This window comes from Aethalodelphis obliquidens, unplaced genomic scaffold (assembly GCF_003676395.1).
Source record: "Aethalodelphis obliquidens isolate GAN/ISIS:26980383/991018 unplaced genomic scaffold, ASM367639v1 scaffold9, whole genome shotgun sequence".
NCBI lineage: Eukaryota > Metazoa > Chordata > Mammalia > Artiodactyla > Delphinidae > Aethalodelphis > Aethalodelphis obliquidens.
This window is the reverse complement of record NW_020837953.1, coordinates 17,062,157-17,089,587: the sequence shown is the minus strand read 5'-3', so window position 1 is coordinate 17,089,587 and position 27,431 is coordinate 17,062,157. Positions and strand designations below refer to the sequence as shown.

Sequence of the window (27,431 nt, the reverse complement as noted above, 5' to 3'; positions counted from 1 at the left end):
AAAGACAAATACCATATGATATCACTTTTATGTAGAATCTAAAATATGGCACAGATGAGCCTATCTACAAAACAGAAACAGACTCACAGACATAGAGAACATACTTGTGGTTGCCAAGGGGGCAGGGGTAGGGGAGGGAAGGACTGGGAGTTTGGGATTAGCAGATGTAAACTATTATATACAGGATGGACAAACAACAGGGTCCTACTGTATAGCACAGGGAACTATATCCAATCCTGGGATAAACCATAATGGAAAAGAATATGAAAAAAGCATGTTTCTATGTGTATAACTGAGTCACTTTGCTGTACAGCAGAGATTGGCACGACACTGTAGATCAGCTATACTTCAGTAAAAATAAAATAAAATTAAAAAAAGAAAGAAAGAAATGGCGAGTGTAGATAGCTCCTTCTCAAGGTGTGTTTCGGTAAAGAGAAAGAAATGTGTGATAACTGAATCTCGGTGGTCACTGTACTGTTCTTCCAACTTTTCTGTATGTTTGAAGTTTTTTCATAACAGAGAGTTGGAAAAATGAAAGTGTTAAAGCTTTTGAAAATATTTTTTTAATATGGGAAAAATAACATTTGTTTGCTATTGGGAAGGGACAAGGTCTAGGGAACAAAAGTTGGCCTTAGTTATGAGTATGGACACTTCAGAGAGAAAAGAAAGTAGAGATCGTAGGCACAAATGCAGACAAGTGGTGGTACGGAACCTGTAGAAGTTCTGTTCTGATTCTGATATTTCAGTGCAGTGATGAGCAGGATCATCTGTTGAGAATAAGAATAAGGGAGGAGGTGTTGGAAATGTGAAGTCAAAGAAGAAAGTATGAATAGTTATCTAGGGGAATGGGAGAATAACGGGGCTAGTAACGACAGGACAATTGCTCAGCAGTTTAAGGGCCTCAATCCCTTGAATTTTTTTTTAAGAATTTTTTTCCAGCTCTATTGAGATTTTTAAATTGAGGTGTAATTGACATACAGCATTATATGAGTTCCAGATTATAGCATAATGATTCCATATTTGTATATATTGCAGAATGACCCCTACAATAAGTCTAGTTAACATTCATCACCATACAATTACAGAATTGTTTTCCTTGTAGTGAGAACTTTTAAGATTTACTCTCTAGCAACTTTCAAATATGCAATACAGTTTTATTAACTGTAGTCACCATGCTGTGACATACATTTCATGACTGGAATTTTGTACCTTTTGACCCCCTTCACCCATTTTGCCTGTGCCCCAGCCCCCGCAACCCCATCTCTGGCAACCACCCGTCTGTTCTCTGTTTCTGTGAGCTTGGGTTGGTTTGTTTGTTTATTTTAGATTCCACATATAAGTGAGATCATATGATATTTGTCTTTCTCTGTCTGACTTACTTCACTTAGCCTAACACCCTCAAGGTCTACGCATGTTGTCACAAATGGCAAGATTTAGTTCTTTTTTGTGGCTGAATAATATTTGTGTGTGTGTGTGTGTGTACCACATTTTCTTTATCTATTCATCCATCGATGGACACTTAGTTTGTTTCCATATCTTTCACTCACTTGAACTTAAGGTGAGACGAGCCAGCATGCGTTTTTCTCTCTCCAGCTGCATTCATCTGTGCAGGTCCATGCCCAGAGTAGGAAGGAAGTGGAATTTAACCAGAGTTGTGTTTCAGCTGAGTGAGGGAGGAGCAAAGAAGTTGAGGATGAATGCAAGGAGGTGATTGTACTGTTTGACTTGGAATTTAAGCTGGGTGAGAATAGCAGTAAGAACATAAGGAGGTAAAGGACAGTGAAAAGATGGTAGAACCAATGGCTTGAAGATCCCAGTGTGTTGAAGGATTGTTGGAGTTTTGCTACAAGAGCAGGTGAGCTATAGACATATAGATAGGTGGAGACAGTCAGAGACTGGGAATTTGAGATTGAGATTAGAGAGAGCTTTAGTTAGTAATGGCCTGGTCTAGGGTATAGTTTAGGAGTAAATAGCTGAGGTAAGGTAGAGAGTAAGACCACTGGAGGAGAAGAAGTCAAGGCAGGTCTGGAGTTTACCAGTTTAGATTTAGAAGGAAGCTCATCTCTCCTGTTTCCTGCTTTTTGAAGAAGGAATACACTATAGGTATTGAGACTGATGATAATTGCTTCAGAGTTTCTCTTCTTCACTTTATATTTGACTGAGACTGCAGTTGAGGGGGGAGGGAACCGCCAAGGAAGGTGGTGCTAGACCAGACACAAGGATCATTAATGGTCTATGGCCATAGATAGTCAACCATCAGGGCTGCCAGAGATCAGAAAGGTCATAGAGAGCCTGGGGGAAGAGAGCCAGACAAGCATCAGAATTAAGGCTCTTGGCTGTCACATGTAAGAGATTAAGTCACAGAGGCCCTCACAAGGTACTGAGGTCAGGAAAGGCTAGGGATTTGAGCCTAAGTCAATACTATCAATAATATGGAGTATCTAAAGATCTTCCAAGGAGTGGACAAGATGGGCTGGGGCTTGCTTGTCTCCCTTTACTGTACCAGGCATTAGCAGTGCCATGTCTTGGGAAGGTCCCTAGAATGACCTACAGAAAGTCTCTGGTTCTCTTCCTGATGGTTGGCTGGTTGGCCATTGGGTGCTGAGTGCAGCAGAGAGTAGGGGAGCTCAGGATGGATGCATGTGAAAGAGGAAATTGAAGGCTGCAGCTCAGTGATTTTTGACTGTGACAAATCCCTGCTCCATGTGCAGGGCCCGTTGTTGTGGCTGTTTATTCATTTGTTCATTGACTACCTTAAACATGCTATGTGCTGTTCTAAGTATTAGGCGTGTGTGGTAAAGATAATACACAGTGGTAAGGCAGTCTCTCTCAGAGTGCCTCTTAGCTTGTCATGAATTCAGATATAGGACCATTTGGGTTTGCAGGGGTCAGCACATCTGTGTAGAGGTGAGACGTGACAGTAGTGAGAGTAGCAGCATCTGTGTCTGTACAGGGCCTGGAATTCTTCTTGTAGTACAATCTCCCTTTGCATCCTGATAATACAACTGTGACAGGGGTTCCCATCTGTCACTAGCATGACCCATTCCATTTGGCAATTGATCTGGTGTCTGGGGAGAGAGAATTCTGCCCCTGAGGCCTCACCCAAGGTCTCCAAGGTCAAGAATAATGCTGGAGCCCCTGGGCTAAAGAAGGTAGCAAGAGTATTCCCCATAGGACTAGAGCCCCCAGCTAGGGCCGAGAAGGACCAGCATGGGAAATGCCAAGAGCAGAGTCTGCATTAATGTATTGCCCACCCTGGGACAGTGAAGAGAAGTGTGATGAAATCCAGCCACATGGGTTCAAGGGCTTCAGACTTCCCTGGCCAGCACAGTTGGCATTGCCCTTCACCCTTCCCTGCAGAGAGAAGCAGTTAGGTCACGCTCAGGCCCTAGAGGCAGACGAATAGCCGGATGGGTTGCCCCTCAGTCTGTGACTTGGGTGCTCTTCACTGAAGAGAGAGGGAGAAAGAGAGAGAGGAATAGGTTTAGGGGAAGAAAATAGACTCCTTTTTAAAAAGACGTTGAGCCTAGGTGCCAGTGGAATATCTCAGGCAAGAAGTTTCAGAAGCAGTTGCATGTAAGACTTGAACTCAGGGTATAGGTCTGAGCGTAAGATGGAGATCATCAACCACCAGTTGGACATAGGCGTCTGGATGTTTGGAACTTGAACCCTCCTGAAACAATCACGTTTTCCAGCCTTTTCTTTGCAGTCCTTCCTGGGACTGTAAGCAGTGGTGGTCGGCAACAACCGCCCCTGTGCCCTCACCCGGGCTGCCTCCCTCAGCCCCCTTCTCTGAAGGTAGAGGGTCTCATCTGAGAGCACAGCTGCTGCTCATTCACCGTCATGTTGTCTCATTTCTGAGCAGAGAAAAAACTGGCTGAACCCTTCTGGAAATTCCATTTTCCTATGGGGCTCAGAAAATAAGGTACCTGTATTAGTTTCCTTTTGCTCCTGTAACAAATGATTCTCTCACAGCTCTGGAAGCCAGAAGTCCAAAATCAGCGTCTTTGGGCTGAAATCAAGGTGTCAGCAGGGCTGCACTCCCTCCAGACGCTCTGGGAGGTTATCCGTTCCTTGCCTCCTCCAGCTTCTTGTGGCTGCTGGCATCACTTCAGTCTCTGTCCCTGAGGTCACATTGCCTTTTCTTCTGTATGTGGTAGAATCTCCCTGTGCCTCTCTCTTTTAAGGACACTTGTGAATGCATTTAGGGCCCACCTGGATGATCCAAGGCAATCTCCTCATCTCAAGATCTTACCTTTAGGAAGCTTTTATACTAATAGGGAAACACCAACAATAAACAACTTATAAGCAAATTATTTAGTAAATTAGAACAAGACAAATACTGTGGGGGAGAAAAGAAACAGTATGGCAAAGTGATAGGAGCAGGTTGAGTGTTAAATAGCATGGTCAGGGTTCACCTCCTGGGAAAGGCAGAATTTGGGTATGGACTGGAAGGAGGTGAGGGAGTTAGCCGGCTGAATATCTGGAGGGGAGTGTGCTAGGCAGAGGAAACAGCTCCAGTAAAGGCCCCAAGGCAGCAAGGAGTGTGGCTGTGGTAGAGTGAGAAGAGGGACGGTCGTGGGTGGGGGAAGGAGGTGTCTGGGATCGTGGATGGCCTCGTAGGCCACTGTGAGGACTTCACCCTTTACCTGATTGACATAGTAAGACATTGCACATGAGGAGAGGTTGGTCTTCAATAGCTGAGTGGATGCTTCCTCATTGTTATCAGGAGGAAAGGAGGAAAAGTGGAGCAGATGCCAGTGGTTTTGTAGACTTGGTGGGAGGCAGATCTCTGAAGTCACTTCATAAATATTAATTCAGCACCTACCTACCAGGCAAGGCACAATTCTAGGTGCTGGGGGATACGGCAGTGAAATAAATAGGCAGATCCCTAGTCACACAGAGCTCGCATTCTCCAATTATAATAAACTGGTACACATGAGAGAGAGTAAGCAAATGAACAAGATAATTTTAAACGGTGCTAAATGTTTACGAAGAAAATAAAACAAAGGTGAGTGATAGAGACAGGAGGAGGAAACCCACCCTTGACAGAGGGGTTGGAGAAGACGTCTCTGAAGAGGCGACATTTGAACAGAGATCCGAATGAAACCGAAGAGCCAGCCTCGGGAAGGTCCAGAGGGGTTCTGGAAAGGTCTAGAGACAGAGCGATGTTTGTTGTATTCAAGGACTGGACAGGAGGCCAACGTATACTGTTTCAGGGTGAGTCAGGAGGAGGACCTGAAATGAGGTGAGAGGCAGGTGAGGAGGATTAGTCATTGTCATCTGTAGTTTGGTTTTGTTCAGAGGGCAGTGAGAAGGTTCTAGGCAGAGGAATGTCATGATATGGTTGATGATTTAGGAGTACGCTTCTGGCCTTTAGAGCATGGAATGAGGGGCCAGAGCAGAAGCTGGTCACTGACCATTGCAGCAGCCACAAGGTGATGATGTGGACCTGGTGGTAGCAGCAGAGATGGAGATAAGTGGAGGGATTCACATTATGTTTAGAGAGTAACAGGATTTGCTGATGACCCAGAAGAGAGACAGACAGGAAAAAGAAGTGAGTCAAGAATGACTCTGTCCCAACTGGCAAGATAGAGGATTGTTTATAAAATAGGTGTTTCTCTTTGTAGAATGTGATGATCCAGGGCAAATGGGACTAAAAAAGAAAAGAATGACTCCTAGGTTTCGCTTGATCAACTGCACCGGCCTGGCCTGGCCTGGCCTTCCTCACCATCAAAACCACAGCCACCACCCCTCCACCACGGCCCTATCCATCATCATTGGTATTCTCACCATCTGTTTGAGTTCTGTCATGCTCCTGTCCTTCCAGCTCACCTTATAAAGCAGTGCCCGAACTTGGTGAAATTGATCCAGCCACTTTTCCTGCTTGTTTCCGGGCTGCTGAACTGTTAACAGAGACACACGAATACATGTATTGGCCCCACGGTGGCGTCCTGGTCTTCAGCCTCTGCCAGTGCTCAGCATTGCTCAGCAGTCCCGTCCCTGGTTGACTTACCACAGTGACTGCTTCAAACCTCTCCCACTCATCAGTTCCTACAGCCCAGACCTGCACACTCGTAATCCCAAAACCCAGAGATTCCCCGGAGAAATGAGGTCCCCCCAGCTCCCAGTGCACCTATCAGGGTGACCACCCTCGCGTGCTCCCCCTTTTCCCAGGGAAAAGGCACCCTGCCCTCTGTGTCCCTCTCCCCGTACTCTGATCCAGTCCCCTTCGCCTCCTGGTGGCCTCTCCACTGCTGCCTCTCTGTCTCTCGCACCCCCTCCCTCCGCCTTCTCTGCGGGCTCCTTCCCCCAGTACAAGCAGGCTCGGGTCTCTGCCTCCCGCTTCACTCGCCAGCTCCCGGTCCCTTTCTGTCCTCTCCTCCACTACCACGTTTCTACAGAGATCACCTCCTCTCTCTCAAACACTCTCGCTTTTCTCCCTGTGCAACGCCCTGTGGTCTGGTCTTGCCCTCTCCATCCCTGATGGCGCACTTCCCGAAGGGTCCGGTGGCTTTCATGTATCCCGAAGGCAGTGCCATAAATAAAAGTATTGATGTACGTTGTGCTGATCCATGAGGTTCTTGTGTGGGTGAAATAGGACGACAAGCATAGAACACTTAGGACAGTGTCTAGAACGTTGCAAGAGCTCAGTACCTGTAAACTGCTGTTATTACACTTGTTACTGTGGCGTTTGTCGTGTGTTTCACTATTGCCTCTGTGTGTGTTTGGCTGCCTCATCCATTAATCACGAAACTGGGACTCTGAGCTGTTTATTATCGTATTCCCAGTGACTAGCACGGTACCTGGGATAAGCTGGGGCTTAGCACGTATTGGAGAGCTGGAGGGTGGGTACTGGGGATCGGATCGTGTCCTTGGGCTCTGGGTTAAGTGGCCTCCGTAGACATTCTGGCCATTGTCCAGGCTGTCACTGGGGGAGGTGTGCTTGCCTCTCGTAGCGGCTTCTCAGCTCGCCGTTCTCTCCTCGCCTCCCCACGCTCCCCTCCCCTTATCAGGAAGTCGGGCCCCTTCCCTTCCTCCTTGGTCCACTCTGGGTACAGGCTGTCAGCAGAGTCAGGGGAGCCCTGTCAGCAGGAGCCCAGGCACTGCCCCCTTGAGAGTCTCCTTCAGCGCAGGCCTCCCTGCCTGTCATACATGTCATGCATGTGGCTCCAGCCTGTCTGGACACAGATGTGGCCAAAGTCCCTAAGCAGGCAGAGGGGCAGCAGCTGGCAGTATTTCAGACCAGGAGGGGTTTACTAGGAAACAGTAAGGACATCACTGGAAGCCTGGCCCTTCGGAGCAGGGAGATCAAAGTGTCCATGATGTGCTGCACGAGGCAGTCCTCAGAGCTCCGCAGGTGAGCAGAAACTCCACCTGCATTGGCCCAGGGAGATCCACACTGTGGAGCCGGTCACCCTGAGCGCTCCTCCCTCTTCCAGCCAGCAGTCAGTTATGGAGCACCTGCTCCATCCTGGCTGCATGCCGGGGAGGGAACAGGCACATTAGTGTGCAGTCAGTGCCAGGAAGGGGCACGGAGAACCGTGGGGACCTGGAGAGGCTCCGTCAGCCCTGTGTGGCTCAGGGAAGACCCTACCTGTGCAGAGGCAGAGACGCTGGAGTTGGGCTGAAGAAGGAGCAGAAATTCAGCATGCGAATGAGAAGGGGAAGAGAATTCCAGGCAAAGGGAACAGCAAGTGGAAAGGCATGGAGGTGTTAAAGAGCCTGGCAGATTCTAGAATCTATAAGTAGTTGGATATGGCTAGAGCTTAGGGAAAGGGAGGAGAAGAGAGGGGTATCTGAGGTGGGGAGGTTGACGCAGGAGAGTCAGATCACAGGGGCTTTGGAAACCAGACGAAGGAGCTTAAGCATTATCTTCTAGTAGCTGTTGTAGTCGGTAGAAATCCATGTCAAACTAATTCAAGCAAAAAGGAAATTGATTGGCTGACTTACCTGTTAAGTTCAGGGCTGAACTGTCTTCAGGCCCACCCGGACTAGGACTCAGCGTCTTTCTCCCCACGTCTTGGCTCTGCTTTCCCTGGGTTTGACTGTTCTGTAGACAGTTTCTCTGTGTAGCCACAGAAGATGGCTCCAGCGGTTCTAGGCCCAGGGGTGGCAAATTTTTTTTCTTAAAAGTCCAGATAGTGAGTATTTTCGGCTTTGCAGGCCATATATTCTCTGTCACAGCTAATCAACTCTGCCGTTATAACATTAAAGCAAACAATAGACATTAGGTAAATGAATGAGTGTGGCTGTGTTTTAATAAAACTTTATTTATACAAACAGGCAGCTGACCTCTGGGCCATGGTTTGCACAAGCACTGTTCTAGGCTTACATGGTCTTTACAGCTCACTATCTCGGAGAAAAAGAGACTCCCATATACCCTAGTGTCCAAATATTAAATCCCAGAGAATTGGATTCATCCCACTTGGATCACGTGCCCATTGTTGAGCCAGTTACTGTGGTTCTGAGGGGTGAAGTATCTTAATTGGCCAGCCTGGACCACGCGCCCATCCCAGCAGCAGTGGTGGGGGGTCAGCTCAACTAGGACCATATGGAATAAAAAGTAGGTGCTTTACAGAAGAAGCGGGGGAGGAATGCAGATATCCACTGCAAGGCGCTAACAAGAAAGAGCATGAGCTGAGTGCCCCAAGTTGCCAGTGGTGATCCACCTTGAAACTGGCCCTGACACTGCCTCGGGGCATCAGGCCAACCCTGGCTGTGCTGATGCACACCCTGCCCCGGCCTTTTCCCTCTGTGCAGAGCCCGCACCTCAGCTGCCTTATACTTACACCCAGTCAGAATGCACTCGCCCACTCAGTCCTTCCTCACGCATTGCTGCGCCTGCCTGGGTGGGACGAGAGGGCAGGTCACTGGGTGGGGGGCCAGGCTGAAGCTCCCCTGCCCTTGGCAGGCGCTTCCACCCTGGCAGCTTTAGCAGCCTCTCTCCTTGTCTCGAAGGGAGGGTTGCTTCTGGATCTCTTCTCTCCTGTGCCCTTGTCTGCACGACCCTCCTCCTTGAATGCCCTTCCCACCACGCTCCAAGAGGCTCACATTTACTTGTCTTCCAAGGCTCAGCTTGGTATTGTCATCATCTCCTTCAAGATATTCCTATACCCCTAAGCTGGTCTGAGACCTTTATACCACTCCCTATTCCAAAACACAGGATGTGCAGACTTATTTTCTTACGGTTATTTGTTTACCTGTGTCTGCCATTAGCTCCTGAGGAGAAGGACCAAAGCTAGTTTACCTTAGGTCCCCAGCCAGCACTCAGCACGGAGCCTGACCCCGCGTAGGCAAGCAGTTGTTGGATGGGGCTGCATCCTCCAGCTCCATCTGGTCCTGCCTAAGATTGGAGGCAGACTCTTCATGCTCTTGCTTGGAACGGTACTTGTTGGTTGATACCTGCTGTTTGTCTTCTCTGCCTCTTCTCGCAGGATATAGACCCACCTGCCCTGCATATTCATGACCCTTTCTCCTCAGACTTCTGCTCTCTCATGGGACCCATTCAGGTGGGTCAGCAAGAGAAGGGGCAGCAAGACATAAGCTGGACAAGGCATTGACAAAGTGCTTATCTTGTTTGCTTGGACATATACCAAGGTCTTACTGTGCAGGGCCATTTATGGTGGGGCTGCCACAGCGAGATCCCAAACAAGAACAGGTAGATTCTAGAAAACGTGTGTCCCTCTGCTTCATCTACCCCACCGCTTCCCAGAGCAGGTTCTAGAAAGGAGGATCTCTGCGGTTTGGCTTTCACCCTACTGGATGACAGTCTCACTCATTTTGGGCCAAGGCCTGTGGCTGAATCTGGCAGACTGATGTGCTGTGGCCCCTAGTCTCGGGACCCACTACTGGGCTCTGCCTTCCTCTTGTCTCCTGGGCTGCTTGGGCTCTTGTGGCCAGAAGGCTGGCCACACAACCAAACAGGCACAGATGGAGAGCTGAAACTATGTGTTGCCCTAATCCAGCAAACCCACATCTGGAGGCACCTTTTTCTTTTTTTTTTTTTTGCGGTACGCGGGCCTCTCACTGTTGTGGCCTCTCCCGTTGCGGAGCACAGGCTCCGGACGCGCAGGCTCAGCGGCCATGGCTCACGGGCCCAGCCGCTCCGCGGCATGTGGGATCTTCCCGGACCGGGGCCCGACCCCGTGTCCCCTGCATCGGCAGGCGGACTCTCAACCACTGCGCCACCAGGGAAGCCCCTGGAGGCACCTTTTGCAGTTGGGATGGTGGGAACTAGGAGGAAGATCCTACTCTGTGTCTGCTGGTACCACAAAGAACTACTCCCCTCCCAGTTAGTAAGGCTCAGTTAGCTTTCCTGCTGGTCTCAGGGCACAGGCTTGATGTTCTGGGCCTTAGGAAATGGTTTAGGTGGGCGAACCAGAATTGGGGACATTCACCTTCTACACTTCACCTCAGCCACACTGCTGGTATTAAATGAACTAAGAGATCCCTTTGAGGGGTCCTGGGTTGCCCATCCTGGCTGGCAGACTGACCATCGTGCCGAGTCATCGTCCTCTCTCAGTTTATAGGCCTGTGGGCAGGGCAGCCTCATGGGTCCTGGGGTCCAGCCTTGTTATGAGAGGCACAGGGGTCAGACCCACCCTTAGCATGTACCCTCCTAGAGCCTCAGCTCTCCACATTGCTATGCTCTAGGATCCAAGAAGAAAAGACGCACAGGTCCCCGTACAACTTCTGCCTCCTCCTTCCCCTGTTCTTTCTCACGCACTCACACACACACCCTCCTGAAACCTGATCCCAAGGCTGCTTTGTATGCAGAGCTGGCGAGCTGGGGCCTGTCTGCTGGAGCCTGCCCCACCCTGCCCCACTACTCCCTTGGCCAAGGCAAGCAGGTCAGGCGTCGCACACCCCTGCTAGTCTGGCCAGTTATTCTGCACCTCAAGGGCCACCTCCACCCTGGCTGGGCCCCCAAACTGGCACACTGGCCTCTGGACAGAAGCCCCTGAATTCTCTTCCAGGTGTAGCATGGGGCTCTGCCCAGATGGCCTGCAGAATTAACACAAACACACACACATACACCACCTCTACCATCACCACACCCCATTTCCTGTTGTTTATGGCCCTCCCCGCTCAGCTTCCAGCGCCTCTGCAGGCACTGAGCCACCTCCTGGGGGAAGGCTGTCCAGAGGAAGCAGCATCTGAACTTAAAGAATGAGAAGGGATTTTCCAGGCAAATAGAGAGGGAAGGGATTGGGGAATACAGGGAAGGGTGACAGGGGTACATTTCAGGCAGAGACTGCATGTGTAAATGCATGAAGACTGGCATGTTCAGGGAGCTACAAATAGTGCATGGTTGGTAGGACACAACTGGTCTCAGAGGAGTAAAATCCAGATTGCAGTAGGTCGAGGAGTGAATAGGAGATGAGGAAGTCGAGACAGAATAGCCACTGCTCTTTATCAAGGTTTTGCCGTGAAAGGATAGAGAGAGAGACTGGTAGCACGGGTACGTGGTCAGGAAAGTTTATTGAGTTTGTTTGTTCTCATGTAGGAGAGACCTGAGCTTGCTGTATGCTTAGGGGGAAACAAACAGGAGTGGGCTGCATAGTGTGATGGAGAGATCAGCTTTGATGGGTCTAGGGTGGGGGAAGGAAGTAAGAAGCTGAAGGAGTTCCTATCTGATTGGCTTGGTTTTGTCTGTGAAGTGAGAAAAAAGAAGAGATATCTGCTTAGATAAAGTGGGAAAAGGATAGAGAGTTTATGGAGAGTGGAGGAGGTTTGGAATAGCTGCTGAGCAAAGGTGAGGGTCCAACTAAGGCTCAGTGCATGAATTTGTAGTGGTACCAGTCTGTGTGTGTGTGTGTTTTCTAGCAGCACTCTGAGTATATAAAGTGCAAGAGTGTACGATTCGATTCATCTCTGATTGGGTTTTGCTTTATGGATGGGACAAAAAGACAATGGAACAAGAGGGTATAGCATCCTGGCAAGAGAGAGACTAAAGAGGTGGATGGGATTCTAACCAGGAAAGAATATAACCTGGGAATGAAGAAAACTTTTTAAACTAAAACTCAAAACCCAGAATCAATAAGGGAAAAGATTGATAAATTTGACCCTTTTTAAAAAAAATTATTTATTTATTTTTGCCTGTGTTGGGTCTTCATTGCTGCGCGCGGGCTTTCTCTAGTTTTGGCGAGCGGGGGCTACTCTTCGTTGTGGTACGCAGGCTTCTCATTGCAGTGGCTTCTCTTGTTGCAGAGCAGGTCTCTAGGCGCGTGGGCTTCAGTAATTGTGGCTCGTGGGCTTAGTTGCTCCGCGGCATGTGGGATCTTCCTGGACCAGGGCGCGAACCTGTGTCCCTTGCATTAGCAGGCAGATTCTTAACCACTGCGCTACCAGGGAAGTCCCAACTTTTTTTTTTTTTTTTGCCATGCTGCACGGCCTGCTGGATCTTAGTTCCCCGACCAGAGATCAAACCTGGACCCTTGGCAGTGAAAGCGTCAAGTCCTAACCACTGGACTGCCAGGGAATTCCCTTTGACTACACTTTTTTTAAAAATCTGTTGTAAAAAAGGGGGAAAAAGAAAGCAAGAAAGGAAAACACCACAAGCCAAGTGAATAAATAAACTCAATTTATATCTCAATAGAGATATATTTGTAACCGTATCTCAGAGGGTTTATATATTTAATATATAAAGAGCTTAAAAAAAAAAGAGAAGATTGTTAGCTAGTGCTGTAGTAGTAATCATATTGTCACATATGTGTATGAAAACATGTTGTACACCTTAAACTTATACAGTGTTATATATCAGTTATAGTCAATTATATCATAATAAAGCTAGGGGAAAAAAGAAAAAACCCATAACCTTTTGGAAAAATGGGCAAGAGATATGAACAAAATTCATAGAAAAATTCACAAATGGCCCTTCCATATATAAGACAGTGTTCAATTCCACGCACAGTAAAAGAAATGCAAATTAAAACCACACTGAGATACTGTTCCTCTCCTGTCAGACTGGCAAAATTGAAATGTTCGACAGTATACTCTGTTGGTGAGGCTGTGGCGAAAACGACACTGTCATTTGTTGCTGGTGGGTAATGTGAAATGGTGTGATCCTGGTGGAGGGGAGTTTGGCAATATGGAGCAAAATTATATATATGCATTTTCCCTTTGATCCAGCAAACCCACTTCTAGGAATCTATTCCAAAGATACATTGGCAAATAGAAAAGATATATGCATGAAGTTATTCACTGTAACCACTGTTAGTGGTACCTACTCTACAACAGACTGGAAACCACCCAGGGGACTGATTGAATGATATATGTACATAACCATAATGGAGTATAATCAAGTATATACCTCTACTGCTGTGCAGTAATTACCAGGATATATTGTATAGTGAAAAAAATCAAAAGGTAAAACTGTATACGTTACCTTTTTATTGAATATAGATGTATGGATAAAGAAGATGTGGTACATATATACAATGGAATATTACTCAGCCATAAAAAAGGAACAACTCTGGGTCATTTGTAGAGATGTGGATGGACCTAGAGTCTGTCATACAGAGTGAAGTAAGTCAGAAAAAGAAAAACAAATACTGTATATTGACACATATTTGTGGAATCTAGAAAAATGGTACAGATGAACCTATTTACAGGGCAGGAGTAGAGACGCAGACATACAGAGCAGACGTGGACACGGGCTGTGGGGTGTGGGATAAATTGGGAGATTGGGATTGACGTATGCGCACTGCCATGTGTAAAACAGATAGCTAGTGGGAACCTGCTATATAGCGCAGGGAGCTCAGCTCAGTGCTCTGTGGTGACCTAGATGGTTGGGATGGGGGATGGAGGGTGAGAGGGAGGTCCAAGAGGGAGGGGATATATGAATACATATAGATGATTCACTTCATTATACAGCAAAAAGTAACACAACATTGTAAAGCAACTATACCCCAATTAAAAAAAAAAGAAGAAGAAGGGACTAGGAATTCACATACACATATTATGTATTTGCTTATACCAAAAAAAAAAAATGAGGAAAAAATAAAAACTAATAAAAATGAATACTATACAGGAATAAAAGTAACAGGAGTTGGACACAGAAATGAAAGTTTGACTTCTCTGAATATATCTTGCTTTGTGAATTTAATTTTGGAATTCTATAGTTTTTTTTTTTGTTTTTTTTGTTTGTTTGTTTGTTTTTTGTGGTATGCGGGCCTCTCACTGTTGTGGCCTCTCCCGTTGCGGAGCACAGACTCCGGACGCACAGGCTCAGCGGCCATGGCTCACAGGCCCAGCCGCTCCACGGCATGTGGGATCTTCCCGAACCGGGGCACGAACCCGTGTCCCCTGAATCGGCAGGCGGACTCTCAACCACTGCGCCACCAGGGAAGCCCTATAGTTTTATATCATCATAAAACAAAGTTAAATTAATATGAGGGGTAAGCAAACTCTAGAAGCAAAAACAGAATGAAACAAATGAACTTAACTATGTATTGCTGACAAAGTAAACTCAGCAGGATTATTCCAAAATAATTCTGCAAAAGCAAAGTAATTTATCTGTATTTCTCTGGGGGGTATTCCCTAAATCATTTTTAGTAATGGTAGTATTAGTAATAATACTGGTGTTTTTATTCTGAAACTATTCTACATATTTTATATATGTATCTATATGTGTGGATATATTAGGATAAAGCAAATAATTATGTTACTATCACTATAAACAAGGATATCAGCTTACGAGAAAAGAGATATAAATATAAAATCAAATGGTTTCAGGGTATTTTTCCATTTGTGTATCCTTGTACATTTGATTTTGGGAAGTCATTTTTAATCAGGTTACCAGCCGCTTATGGTTTTTGTTCTGTCCATTTGCATAGCAATATTTTCATAATATTATAAAGTGAAAAAAGTAGTCTACAGCACAATCTAAAAAATAATATGGGAAAAGGAAAGTCAGTACGGATATATACCAAAGGCTAATTGTCTCTGTGTTGTAGGATTATGAGTATTTTTTACGTGTGTGTGTGTGTGTGTGCGCGCCTATCTGTATTTTTTTCCAAAATTAACACTTTATAAGCGCCAAAAATGAGGCGTTTTTAAAAATTTTATTTATTTTATTTATTTATTTTTGGCTGTGTTGGGTCTTTGTAGCTGCGCGTGGGTTTTCTCTAGTTGTGACAAGTGGGGGCTACTCTTCCTTGTGGTGCACAGGCTTCTCATTGCGGTGGCTTCTCGTTGCGGAGCATGGGCTTTAGGCATGCAGGCTTCAGTAGTTGTGGTACATGGGCTCAGTAGTTGTGGCTTGCGGGCTCTAGAGCGCAGGCTCAGTAGTTGTGGCGCACGGGCTTAGTTGCTCCATGGCATGTGGGATCTTCCCGGACCAGGGCTTGAATCCGTGTCCTCTGCATTGGCAGGCGGATTCTTTTTTTTTTTTTTTTTTTTCTTTTTTTGGGTCGCTGGCTGCTGTGGCCTCTCCCGTTGCGGAGCACAGGCTCCGGGCGCGCAGGCTCAGCGGCCATGGCTCACGGGCCCAGCCGCTCCGCGGCATGTGGGATCTTCCCGGACCGGGGCACGAACCTGTGTCCCCTGCATCGGCAGGCGGACTCTCAACCACTGCGCCACCAGGGAAGCCCAGGCAAGCGGATTCTTAACCACTGTGCCACCAGGGAAGCCCAATAAGGGGTGGGGGGGGGTTAAGTAAAAATTAATATAATGAACTTTCTCATCAGCTGAAAGATGGAGGAAGAGAGAAGACAAGGAAAAAATGTGTTGAGACCGTTTGGCTAGATCTTAGGAGATTTTGCTAGCATATGACATGCAGTACATATTGGGAGGCAGATAAAATCATGTCCATGCCTGACTGAGAAACTGCAAAACTTTCATAAGCTCAGTCCCGACACAGGAGAGGTTCTTGCCCCAGGCTTATCCAGGTACCTTGTGGACTCTGGTCAGAATCCTCGGGGCCTCTGGTAAAACATCAAATGTATTAATTCACTTAGATTATGTGTACTAGGTATGAGAATCATGAGTGACCCTTCTACACAGAGGAGAAGTGTGCTAACTCAGAAGGCCAGAAGAAGCGGCTGTGCGGGAATAGCCCTCCCACGCTATCACGTGTTGACAGTTGCTTCCTAGCAGCAAGGGATGGGGAGGGAGCAGCACTGAAAGTTTTCTGCCTCTTTCAAGTTCACTTCAAAACCTCTAGTAATGATAGACCTCCAAGTGATTAGTGCTGTTATTCCCCCTGGTCTGGTGATTGTAATGGTGTTAGTGATGATGGGGATGAGAAATGGATGCTGAGGTTAGAGTTCATTGGGGGACGGTGAGTTCCAGCTTCTGGGCTGGGAGGGCCCCTCCTCCAGTCTTCAGTTTTTCAGTGGGCTGATTCAGGCTGTTAGAAACAAGAGTCAGCCACAGAGGCCTAGGCCTCCACACCTTCGTTCTCAGCCAGGAAGGCCCTAAGCACACCCCGCAACAAGGTCAACACACAGGAAGTGACCAGGTGCTGGCCATCTCCCGGGCTGCTAGGTTACCTGAAAGGTCTCAAAATCAGGGTGCTAGGTTCCAAGTGAAATCGTGCTGTCCCAGCATCTCTGAAGAGCTTGGTTCCTCCTGTCCCTTCTCACTCTGCCCTCACTTCCTTCTGCAACCCTCTGATGCCATCCCCCACCCCCCCGCCTCCCCCCTGCCCTGCCCACTCCTCGGTTTCCCAAGAAGAGCAAGGCTTGCCTTTTCTCTCCACAACTTGGCATCACCGCATGACTCCTTCTCTCCCCTTTTTCCCTCCCATCTTTCCTCCAGACCAAAACTCCCCCTACCCGTAAACTCCTTGTCCCTCCGCCACCTCCTGTGGAGCTTGGCGTTCTCTCGGTCCTCCTCTCTGCCAGCAAAAGTGCTCAGGCTTCTGCTTGTCTGAAGCCTCCCCGCTGCAGGATACTGTGATTTTTTTTCTTCTGTCAAACCTCTAACTCCTATGACTGTTCACCTGCTTTGCCCTCTCACCGTGAATTCTCCTTCCTCCTCACCCTGGGTGGTCCACCTCCCAGAATTCTCTCCCAACTTCTGTCTCTCTGCACGGGCTGCATTTTGGGGTATTTTTCTGCTCACTGGACAGTGTCTCATCACCATGTTCCCAGATTGCAGGAACAGCGTGGGCAGCAGTGACTATTTTTTTTTTTTTTTTTTTTTTTTTTTTTGGCGATATGCGGGCCTCTCACTGTCGTGGCCTCTCCCGTTGCAGAGCACAGGCTCCGGACACGGAGGCTCAGCAGCTACGGCCCACGGGCCCAGCCGCTCCGCGGCATGTGGGATATTCCCGGACCGGGGCACGAACCCACGTCCCCTGCATCGGCAGGCGGACTCTCAACCACTGCGCCACCAGGGAAGCCCGAGCAGTGACTATTTGATGGATGCGCACGTGGATAACCTCCCAGGGAGCTTCTCGCTCTGAGATGCTGATCCTGCGGTGTGCATCTTGCCTCTCCACTCCTACAGCTGGCCCCATAAGGACTGGCCAGGCCTGCTCCTCCACACTCAGGCTCCACTGAACCGGATCTGTCAGACCCCGCACAGCAGCTACCCAATGTGCAGGCTGGAGTGGGGAGGAGATGCTGGCACATGGAGGATGGCTTCTGGCGGACCCACAGCCAAGGCAGATGGACAGAAAGCCACTTAGCACTGCAGCCTAGTGCACTCTGGGACTCTCAACAGCCCTGTTGTATTCCAGGTTCTCCAAGCCAGCACCCATGTTCCTGGATGACTCCTTCCGCAAGTGGGCTAGGATCCGGGAATTTGTGCCGCCTTTTGGGATCAAAGGTCAAGGTATGTTGGGAACCCTGCCCCACTTTACATTAACATCTCATCCCCCAAGCTACCTCCCCAGTGTCAGGACAGGGCTGTACCCTCAGAAGTCTCCCTGCTGGGAATCCACCCCTCTCAACAATGCCCTACCTTCTCTCCCTCTTTCCTGTCCTTCCTTTTTTCTTACTTCTTTAGTGGAATGTTTACTCAGAAACCACCACTTTGCCGGGGGCTAGGTACACAACAGTGGAGTAGACAGATGTGGTTCCTCTCCTCAAAAAGTTCCAGTCTAATGCAGACACAGGTACTTGGAGTGCAGTAAGGACTCTGATGAGGGAAGAACACTGTGCTGTGAGATCACACAAAACGGGTACCAGAGACAGCAGTGCTAGAGGACTAGATATGAGGGGGGAAATCCCAGAGAAAATAGAGGCCATCCAGACGGCTGCCCCCAGGGCCCTCCATCATCCCCTTCTGATTTTTTTCACCTTAACCTAGCCTCCCCTCCAGTCCTTTTTTATCCTGTCCAAGGCTAACCTTTCCCCCTATACTCTCAGAACTGTCCCCTTCTATTGCCTCAAGGACCTCACCCATGCAGTTCCTGACATAAGACTTTCCCATCCCTGAGAGTTTTACAGTTCTCTTTCCGTGTCAAGTTACTGCCCTATTTCATGGCATGGTAGAGTTTCAGCTTTAGCGTCAGACATAGAAGGCTCCGGTCCCAGTACTACCTCTTTATTAGCTGTGACCATGGACAAGTTACTAACATGTTTTGCTTTAGTTTCTTCATCAGTTAAATGGAGAGAATAATACCACTGTATTAGGTTGTGGTCAGAATTAAATAAGATAACGGTTAAAGGGGTGATATCATTTGGCCAGCAGACTCAAGAACGCCTGAACCCTCTACCTAGCTGGCCCACGCCTCCCTGAAAAAAAGACAGTGGCCAGCAAAAGGGTACTCTTGAACTGGAGCTTTGACCTTCAACCTCCAAGGACAAATCTCATGGGTTGGGTTGAACCCCATGAAGAACTCCTTTTTCATGGGTGCAGGTAGCCAAGCAGCCTAACTTTGCTCCTAAATCCTCACTCAAGATTCGGATCCTGCTAAGCCATGAAGGGCAGGAAAGCCCGATACACAGCCCACCATCCAGCAAGAAAAAGCACCCCACAGTTTATGACCATTCTGCTCAGGTTCCCCTCCTAGAAAACAAAAGCCCAGTCCACACCCTTGGCCTTGGCCAGTGAGCAGCAGTACGCTTTTCCTTAGACGTGAAATTGGAGGCGGGTAAAGGAAGGGATCTGTGACCTTCCCCGAGGCCCACCATGAAGTGTATCTGAAGGCACTTAGTACAGAACATTTCCTTCAAGGTTTGTTTCCTTACGCTTTCTCATGCGACTTCTAGAAAGATTGCCCGTGCCAACTGTCTCCTCTTACTCACCATTTACTCTTGAAGAATATCTTCTCCCCTCACCACTTCAGTGAAACTGCTCAGTGCCCCCAGGAGATCCAAAGGATGCTTTTCATTCCCTAACTTGACATCTTGGCTGCATCTGACAGTGTCGTCCAGTCCATCTTTTAAAAAAAATTATGAGGTTGCTGTGTTTAATTTCAGAGGCATCCTTTCTTTACATGAAGTATTTCAGGCATATAAAAAAGCATAAAAAATAATATAATGAGCACCCACGTACTCTCGTACCCAGCTTCGGAAATAAAACGTGAGATACGACTCAAGCTCTGTGTAGCCCGTCCCCCTCCGTTCCCCGCCTTCTCCAGGAGACCAGTATCCTGGTTGTCATTCCATGCCTGTTTATATATTTCTACAGCATATTTATATATCTGTTTAAAACACGGCATGGATGGGCTTCCCTGGTGGCGCAGTGGTTGAGAGTCCGCCTGCCGATGCAGGGGACACGGGTTCGTGCCCCGGTCCAAAAAATATATATATATATATGGCATGGTTTTTGCACTTTACAAACAGTATCGTATATCGTACTTGTGTGTGTGTATTTTTCAAATTGATTTTTTTGCTTACGCTTTTCAGATGTATCTGTATTGGTACACATAACTCTAGGTCACTGATTTTGCAACTGCTGTGTAGTATTCCATGTACCACATTTAATCTATTTTCCTTCGGTGGACTTTTTTTTTTTTTTTTTTTTTTTTCGGTATGAGGGCCTCTCACTGTTGTGGCCTCTCCCGTTGCGGAGCACAGGCTCCGGACGCACAGGCTCAGTGAACATGGCTCACGGGCCCAGCCGTTCCACGGCATGTGGGATCTTCCCGGACTGGGGCACGAACCCGTGTCCCCTGCATCGGCAGGCGGACTCTCAACCACTGTGCCACCAGGGAAGCCCTCCTTCGGTGGACTTTTAGGTTGCCTCCAACATTTCGCTATTACCAACAGTTCTGCAATGAACATTCTTGTACAAGTCTCCTTAAACAAATGTGTGAGTTTTCTGATGCTCTCCACCTAGGAGTAGAGTTGCAAGATTTTAGTCTATGCACAGCTACATCTTTACTTGATATTAAGATGCTTTTCACTGTGATTGTACCGACTTACTTATCTTTAGGTCTTTATGTACATTACCTTTTTGTCTTCCTAACAATTCTACACAGCAGGAATTACCATCTTCATTTGGAAGATGAGGAAACTAAAGCTCAAAGAACGTAAGCGATTTATCGAAGGTCACAGAGCTCATAAGCAGCAGAGCCAGGATTTGAGTCCGAGGCTGATACCATTATCTGTTATATTATAATGCTCTCATTATACCAGAGTTTGAAAGGAGAGCAGTCATCATTGCCAAAACCAGAGAGAGGTCAAGAAGAATGAGGTCTGAATATGGTCACGGGATCTGAGAGCACAGAGGTCACGGGGCCCTTGCTGAGGGGCAGCCTGAGCGGAGTGCAGGTGGGCAGACGCCAGGCCACAGGGCTTGAAGAGGTAAGGAGGTAGAGACAGCCTGGCAAGAACAGGATTAGAGGTCAGCAGTGTTAGAGGGAGGAAGGGAGGGGAAGATGGTATCAGAAAATGAGGCGGAGCGGCCTGGCCCAGGGAGCTGGCTGGGAGCACTCTAGCTCTTCACCACTGGTTGGCTCCTTGTTTGCTTCCTGGTGTCTGCTTGGTGGAGGCACAGAAGTGAGCACATGGTCTCTGCCTCTGACCGGCATTGCCATTCTGGGGGACACTGAGATGCCCCAGCTGCCAGGCAAGGCCCACGCCTGGGGGCGCATGTCCCAGGGCCTGACGGCAGAGCCTCCGACAGCCAGCCGAGACTGCCAGGGAAGGGCCAGGGAAGCCTGAGGAAGGAGCTGTGCGCGGGTGCCGGGGGCTGGCTCCAGGCAGAGATGTGTGTGCCGCCTCTTCTCCTGCCTCCATCTCCTATCTCAGGGAGAAAGTTAGGCCAGTGGCCCAGCCTTGTGTCCGGAGCTCCCTCCCCAACCTTCACGTCCACCCTAGCCCCAGGACCACGTGCCTTCAAATCGGCTCATCAGCAAACATCTCATGGGAACCCTTAAGTGACCCTCTAACAGTTGCCTCCCTCCTCTGTCCACAGATAATCTGATCAAAGCCATCTTGTCCGTCACCAAAGAGTACCGCCTGACCCCTGCCTTGGACAGGTGAGCCACTCGCTGCCCAGTATCCTGCGCCTCGGCTGCCCAGCGTGTGCAGAGGGGCTGAGGCCCAGCTGGCCTTCCCTGGACCTGGGCAGATTCTCCAGCACACCCACACACCCACACACGCATACACACTGGGGTGGGTGAGCAGGGAAGTGGGGCCACCGCACTGGACTGGCCACCCCCGTGGGCTATAAGCAGTTGGCAGGACATTTCAGTCCTCAGGCAGCGGAGATCTGAGGGAAAGAACTGAACGTCCTGGGCTGGGATCAGCTCAGCACTGGGACTGAGTGGCTGGGTGCTGGGGCAGCCAAAGGGGCTTAAATCCAGGAGGCAGTGACAGCTCTGAAGCCAACAGACCCTAGGTGGGGGAAGCCCCAGGGTCAGAGGTGCGAGAAGCAAAGTGAGTAGGGTTCTCAGCTGGCTACTGGGTGCATGGGGGCTTCTGAGTTAAAAATAAGTCCAGCCTTGAGTCCTGGAGCCTCCAGGCTCATTCCTCTGTTCTTGCTTCTCTAGCGTAGCCCTCAAGCTCAGCCCACTTTTCCCTCTCCTCTGAAGGCGGCCCAAACCCACTAACCCTTGGGGAGTCTTTAACCCAGAATGCCATCTTACCAGAGCTCCTTCCTCACCACCCCAGAGCTAGTGCCCAAGCCCCTTCCACACCCATGTTTCCCTGGAGAAGTGTCAGGGACCAGGGGTATCTGAGAGCCCTAGCTCTCCGCAGCGTGGTTCCGGCCTCTCAGAAATGCTGCCAGAACCTCACTGGTCCGCCTCCTCTGTCCCAGCCCGTGCCTGGTCAAGGGCATGGGGGTCAGGGGCCAAAGGGGCAGGGGGAGAGGAGACCTGGTGGACAGCTCTCCAGAGGTCTCTGCGTCTGTCCCCTCAGCCTCAGCTGCCGCCGCTGCATCATCGTGGGCAATGGAGGTGTCCTTGCCAACAAGTCTCTGGGGTCACGAATTGATGACTACGACATTGTGGTCAGGTGAGCTCCTCAAAGCAGTGCCTCAGGCACCTTCATGTCCTGGTCCCTGAGCCCACTGAGAACTGTCTGTCCATCTGGCCCATTGGGCTGGAGGTCAGTAGAAGCCTCAAGAAGAACCCTGGGTTGGAGGGCTTTGGAACGGAAAGCCCAAGGCCTGGGCTCCCTGTCCTCTGCATCTGGGGTATTCTGGGGTCATGGTGCCTCCCCACACGCAGGCCTACAGACCACATGCAGTGAGCCCAAGGCAGTCTCTGACTGGGCCCACTCTCTGCAGACTGAACTCAGCACCAGTGAAAGGCTTTGAGAAGGACGTGGGCAGCAAGACTACGCTGCGCATCACCTACCCTGAGGGTGCCATGCAGCGGCCCGAGCAATACGAACGGGATTCTCTCTTTGTCCTCGCTGGCTTCAAGTGGCAGGACTTCAAGTGGTTGAAATACATCGTCTACAAGGAGAGAGTGGTGAGCTCCCTGTGCCGCAGCTCCTTCCCCTCTTGCCCTGGCCCTGCCCAGCTTCCCAGTCAGCCCCCTTTCCCTGAACCAGGCAGAGAACAAGTAGGAACCTTTCAAAAGAGGCGTCAAGGACCCAGATGCAACCAGGGGGCAGAGAGGCCAGGAGATGCCAAGGCCACTGGCCCAGACTCCGGGAGCTGATGTGCCTGCTATCTGCTACCTGCCTCCAGAGACCCAGGCTGCAGGTCCGTCCTCAGCCTTCTCTAGCCAGACCCCAGGTGCCTCCTCAGCAGACCCTGTGGGCCCTTCCCTGGCCTCAGCCCCCCGGTATGGAAAGCTGTCACCCGGCTAGACCCAGCTTTACTGCTGATCTTCACAACCCCCGCCCTCACTTTCTACTTGCCCCCCAAGTCCCTCTTACCCTCTGTGAGGTCTCTCTAACTGTGGTCGTGTGGGTCCCCCCTCATTCCCAGCCAGGGGAAGAAGGCCTTATTTGGACCCTGGGGCCATTCCACAGGGATAGCAGACCCCTCAACTTGAGGGTGCCAGTTCCCAAACCTGAAGTCCTGACCTCTCTCCACTCTCTGCTTTTACCACTGACTTGTGGTTGTGTCCCCCACCTGCCATTGAGTCTGGTTCCACTGTGGCAATGGCCAGGTTCTGTACTTATTGGTCTAGGCAGACAAGGGTCTGGGCCCGTTTCTTAAGAGAGCTTATACGGCCAAGTAGGGTCAGACTGCTCCTTACTGGACCACCCAGTGAGGCCCCTCCCGAGTCCTCTGTCTCTCAGCCCTGGGCCAACTTGTCCAGGCTCCTTCCCCCTCTCCCCTCAACCAGCTGTCACCAGCCACCCCAGGGGAGGGGCGCCGCAGAGTTCAGGCCATTCATCTTCCAACACCCAAGCCTCCTACAGAGGAGAATGATGACAGACAGCGCTCCGCCTACAGTGAGCAGCTAGTTGTTCTTCCTGGAGGTTTAGAGGAGAGCTGGGGGGCTGGAACAGCTCCTCCTGCCTATGGACGTCTCAGTGCAATTTGGTTTAACTCCACAGCCTTTTCCCAAGCAAGGCCAAGTGCAGGCAGTGTCAAGTAGGTAGCAAGCGAGAGCGAAGACAGAAGTCAGGTCCAGAAATTCAGGTAGGTGGGACAGTGGGGAGAGGGGAGCCCATCTCAGAGCCAGGCTGAATGTGGCAGCCAGCGTCCCCAGAGGGGAGGAAAGGGTTTGACCTTAGCCAGCCCCAGCGGCGAGCAAACCAGCTGCCCATGCACAGTAGGCGGCGTGTGGGGGCTGAGGGGGCACCCCTCCGTTTTCAGAACCCTAGGACCTGAGCATCTAGTGTCCTCAGAGCCCTTCTCTTTGTCTTGAAGGCAAGAGAATTGGGATCACAGGTAGGCACCTTTAAGGGAGAAATGGGAGGAAATTGGGTCTGCCCCGGGGAACCCCAGAGAGCCTGTGGGCTGCTTCCTCACCCTGCCTTCTGCCCATCGTCCCACCCCCTCCTGGCATATCCTTTCCTCTGCTCATCGACACCTGTCAAAGGAGCTCCTGGAGGGCAGGGCCCTGATCCCCTTTGCTTTTCTCACCCCTCAATGCCCAGCCACCACAAATGATCTGGAATTGGCTCAAACACCAGATCCTGCTTCTTGCTGGGCACACTGGGATAGGACAGGCGACCCATATCAGGAGGCCGGGCCAAAGGGTGGGTCAGGGCCAGCCAGGTGGGTGTTGTCACATGGTCCTTCCAAGAACACCAAGGACAGTTAATTCAAGACTCTTACAAGTCATCCAAGGGAGTCTGGAAAGAAAGAAGAAAAGGAAGGAAGCCAACTAGAGTTGGAAGACTCAGGCCACTCAGGGAGCAGACAGCAGGGCCTCACTTCTCCCCGAAAGACTCAGGACCTTACTGCCTGGCCTGGCCTTGGTGGCAGGCCTGTTCAAGGAACTAACTGGAGCAGTTGGGATGAAGAGGTGTGGGCCGTGCTCAGGCACATGCTCATTGTGCCGATGTCTGTGTCCTGTTGCGGCCATGCCCAGGGATCTAGGACCAGCCCCGTGGTCCTTGGTGAGGACTCCTTCCCGGGGTTGGGAGATGTGAGTGGAAAGGGGAGAGAGGAGCTGGGAAGGAGTCCTCTGAAGTTCATAAGGCTTCCTTGACTCCAAAGTCAAAGATAATTGGGGCCTTTAGAGTGAGCTGCCAGAGGAAAACCAGTGATGCCTACGGCCTCGCCCGAGTGGGCCCAGCCAGGCCCTTTTGGTTACCCTGGAAGCCTCTGTAGTGCCCTCCTCCACCCCAAGCCCAGGGCTAATGCCTTCGCAGGACCTCTCTCATGCCCTGCTTCACTTCTCTGGCGTCGGAGACCCAGGTAAATGTGGGAGAGGCTGCTTCTCCAGGCCCCCTCCTGTCTGGTGCCCAGCTGCAGGCTTGCCCTGCTCCTGCAGTTATGTTTCTAACCATGCAGCCCCTGGCCTACTGGAGAGCCCTCTGCACCTGTCTGGAGCCTCACCTGCAGAATTCTGGCAGGAGGCAGCTCTGTGTTTGGGAGCCAAGGCCTAGCTGGGCAGGGCTGGGACAGGTATTAGGCCTCAGTCAGGGCCGCTGCCTGCCGCTCGCTATGTGAGCAGTCGCTCACTGCCTGTGTAACTTCCTGATTCCCAGGAGTCCTGACAGGGTATGAGAAAGGGAAAGATATAGGAAAGGAAGACCAAACAGCCCAAAAACAGCCTGTCCTAGGGCTGACCATGCTTTCTTCATCCACATGGGAGCTGTCCTCTTCACCATTTGTGGCTGTTTGATTTCCTGATTCGCTGGGCAGTAGCACAGCTAACTCTAAACAAGTTACCTCTAAAGGCCCTTTATCTCTCAGATCCCAGGAGGCCAAGTCATCAAGCAGGTGGAGGAGTTCCCAGCAGGCCTCGGGGCAGCTCAGAGGAGCACCAGCGGACTGTTGAGCGGGGAAGCTGAGGTCAGGGGGAGGGGAGGAGCTGGGGACACGGAGATGCAGGTATATGTGGGCCATGGAGGGAGGGGCGGCCTCCAGCTCTTGTGAAGTTCTTCTCAGAGGCACATCTGGCTCCACCCCTCCACGCGCTTACTCATTTGCCAGGCATCGTCAGGTGTTCTCTGTGCTGTCACTATGCTGCTCCCTGGAAACAGAAAGTCACTCAGTCTCATGGGAGAGACAGTCCCCGAACTAGTTATAATGCAGTGTAGTAGGTGCTGTGCCCTCAGCATCCTCCTCCTAGCATTTGATGAAGGCTGGAGACGCCCTGTCTGTGGTCCTGAGGACGGAGCCCTGGGACCTGGAGAGGACGGGACATGTGAGAGGCAGAGCTTCTCGTGCTGTGTCCACTGCCTCTGCCAGACACCCCCACCGGGCCCCAGGATGCTGCTGACCCAGCACTTCAGAGCCCCGGGGAGCTGCCTTCCCAATCGTCTTGTCCTCACTTGGGAAACCCCGGAAAGCTGGCCTCACTGCTGAGTGGCCTCTGGGCCTGAGGCCTGGGCTGGGTTGGTGGGTGTGGTTCCAACCCAGCAGGCGGGGAGGAGAGGACAAGGGCTAGAGGTTGGCCCCTGGACAGCCTTGACCCAGGCCTGACCTTGCAGCTTTTGTTCACTCCTTGGGGAAGGCGGAGGGATCTAAGAGGCCGGCCAGGGCCCCACTTCACACCCAGGGGGACTGGGCCCTTGAATCTGAGAGACAACGGTGGTTGAAGAGGAGAAGGCAGCTTAGGCCTTGGAGTCATACAGACTCCGGTTTAAATTTAGACCCTGTCACTTGTTAGCTGGGTTCTTAGACAAATCACTTAGGCCCCTTAGACTTCATAAAGCAGGAGTAGTTCTACCCATCATTCAGGGTTGGTTTAAAAGTTAAACAAGATGAAGTACAGAAGCACCTAGCACAGTGTTTGACACTTAGTAAGTTCTGTCTGTGGCAATTATGAATACTATTTATTATTTTATTATTATTATTGGTGGTGGTGCTATTAGAAAAGCCCAGTTGCGCTAGGGAGTGAAGTCTTTGTCTAGACTGTAGGGCCTGACCTAGGAAGTAACCTAAAAGCGGGGGTCAGAGGCCAGGCCTAGAGGAAGGAGAGACACGGACCACCTGGTGAAAGGCCACAGGGGTGGGCTAGCAATCTAGCACAAGGCAAATGGCCACTAGGTCCCCGCATGTGAGGCCTTATTGGACCAGGCCTGAGACAGGGCCTGAACATCCATCTGCACCTAAACCTGTGCTCTGTCCAGGCCTGAGAGGGATGCAGAGCCTTAGGATGGGCTCGGTGTGGACACAACCTTGCCTCTGGGGAGACTCCGTGCAGGGCACCTGGAAAGCATGGTGAGGCTGGCAGACACTGTCGCCTCCTACTGCTTGACGAGGCCTCTGCTGAGCCAGCTCGATGCTGCGCACCCCACAGTCTCCCTTCCAGGCCTCTGAGACAAGCTCTCCTGGATACCATTTCCTTTGCAGCCATGGCCAGTGGACACAGCTCTTTTTCACAGATCCATTATCCCCTGTGAGGGCCAGGAAGACTCCCTGCACGTTCCCCCTCCTGCATCCTGCCCATCGCTCCTCCCCCACGAGGAAAGATGCTCAGGGACGGGGGCTCACGGCATCAT

At 50.3% G+C, this 27,431-nt stretch overlaps 1 protein-coding gene and 1 long non-coding RNA gene across 6 annotated transcripts in view; one reads left to right on the top strand and one right to left on the bottom strand.

Moving 5' to 3' along the window:
- ST3GAL3 (ST3 beta-galactoside alpha-2,3-sialyltransferase 3) overlaps window positions 1–27,431 on the top strand; it is a 237,031-nt gene that overhangs the window by 192,421 nt on the left and 17,179 nt on the right. For all 5 annotated transcript variants that reach the window (XM_027108817.1, XM_027108816.1, XM_027108814.1 and 2 more), the window contains 4 exons: window positions 17,690–17,784; window positions 21,319–21,382; window positions 22,266–22,361; window positions 22,636–22,822. In XM_027108817.1, the coding sequence (XP_026964618.1) occupies window positions 17,690–17,784; window positions 21,319–21,382; window positions 22,266–22,361; window positions 22,636–22,822 (442 nt within the window). The remainder of the gene's footprint in view (window positions 1–17,689; window positions 17,785–21,318; window positions 21,383–22,265; window positions 22,362–22,635; window positions 22,823–27,431) is intronic.
- LOC113621692 (uncharacterized) lies at window positions 17,772–26,938 on the bottom strand. The gene is made up of 3 exons (XR_003433273.1): window positions 25,654–26,938; window positions 22,706–22,806; window positions 17,772–19,336 (listed from the first exon to the last, which is right to left on the bottom strand). It is a non-coding gene; the product is annotated as an uncharacterized LOC113621692 (long non-coding RNA).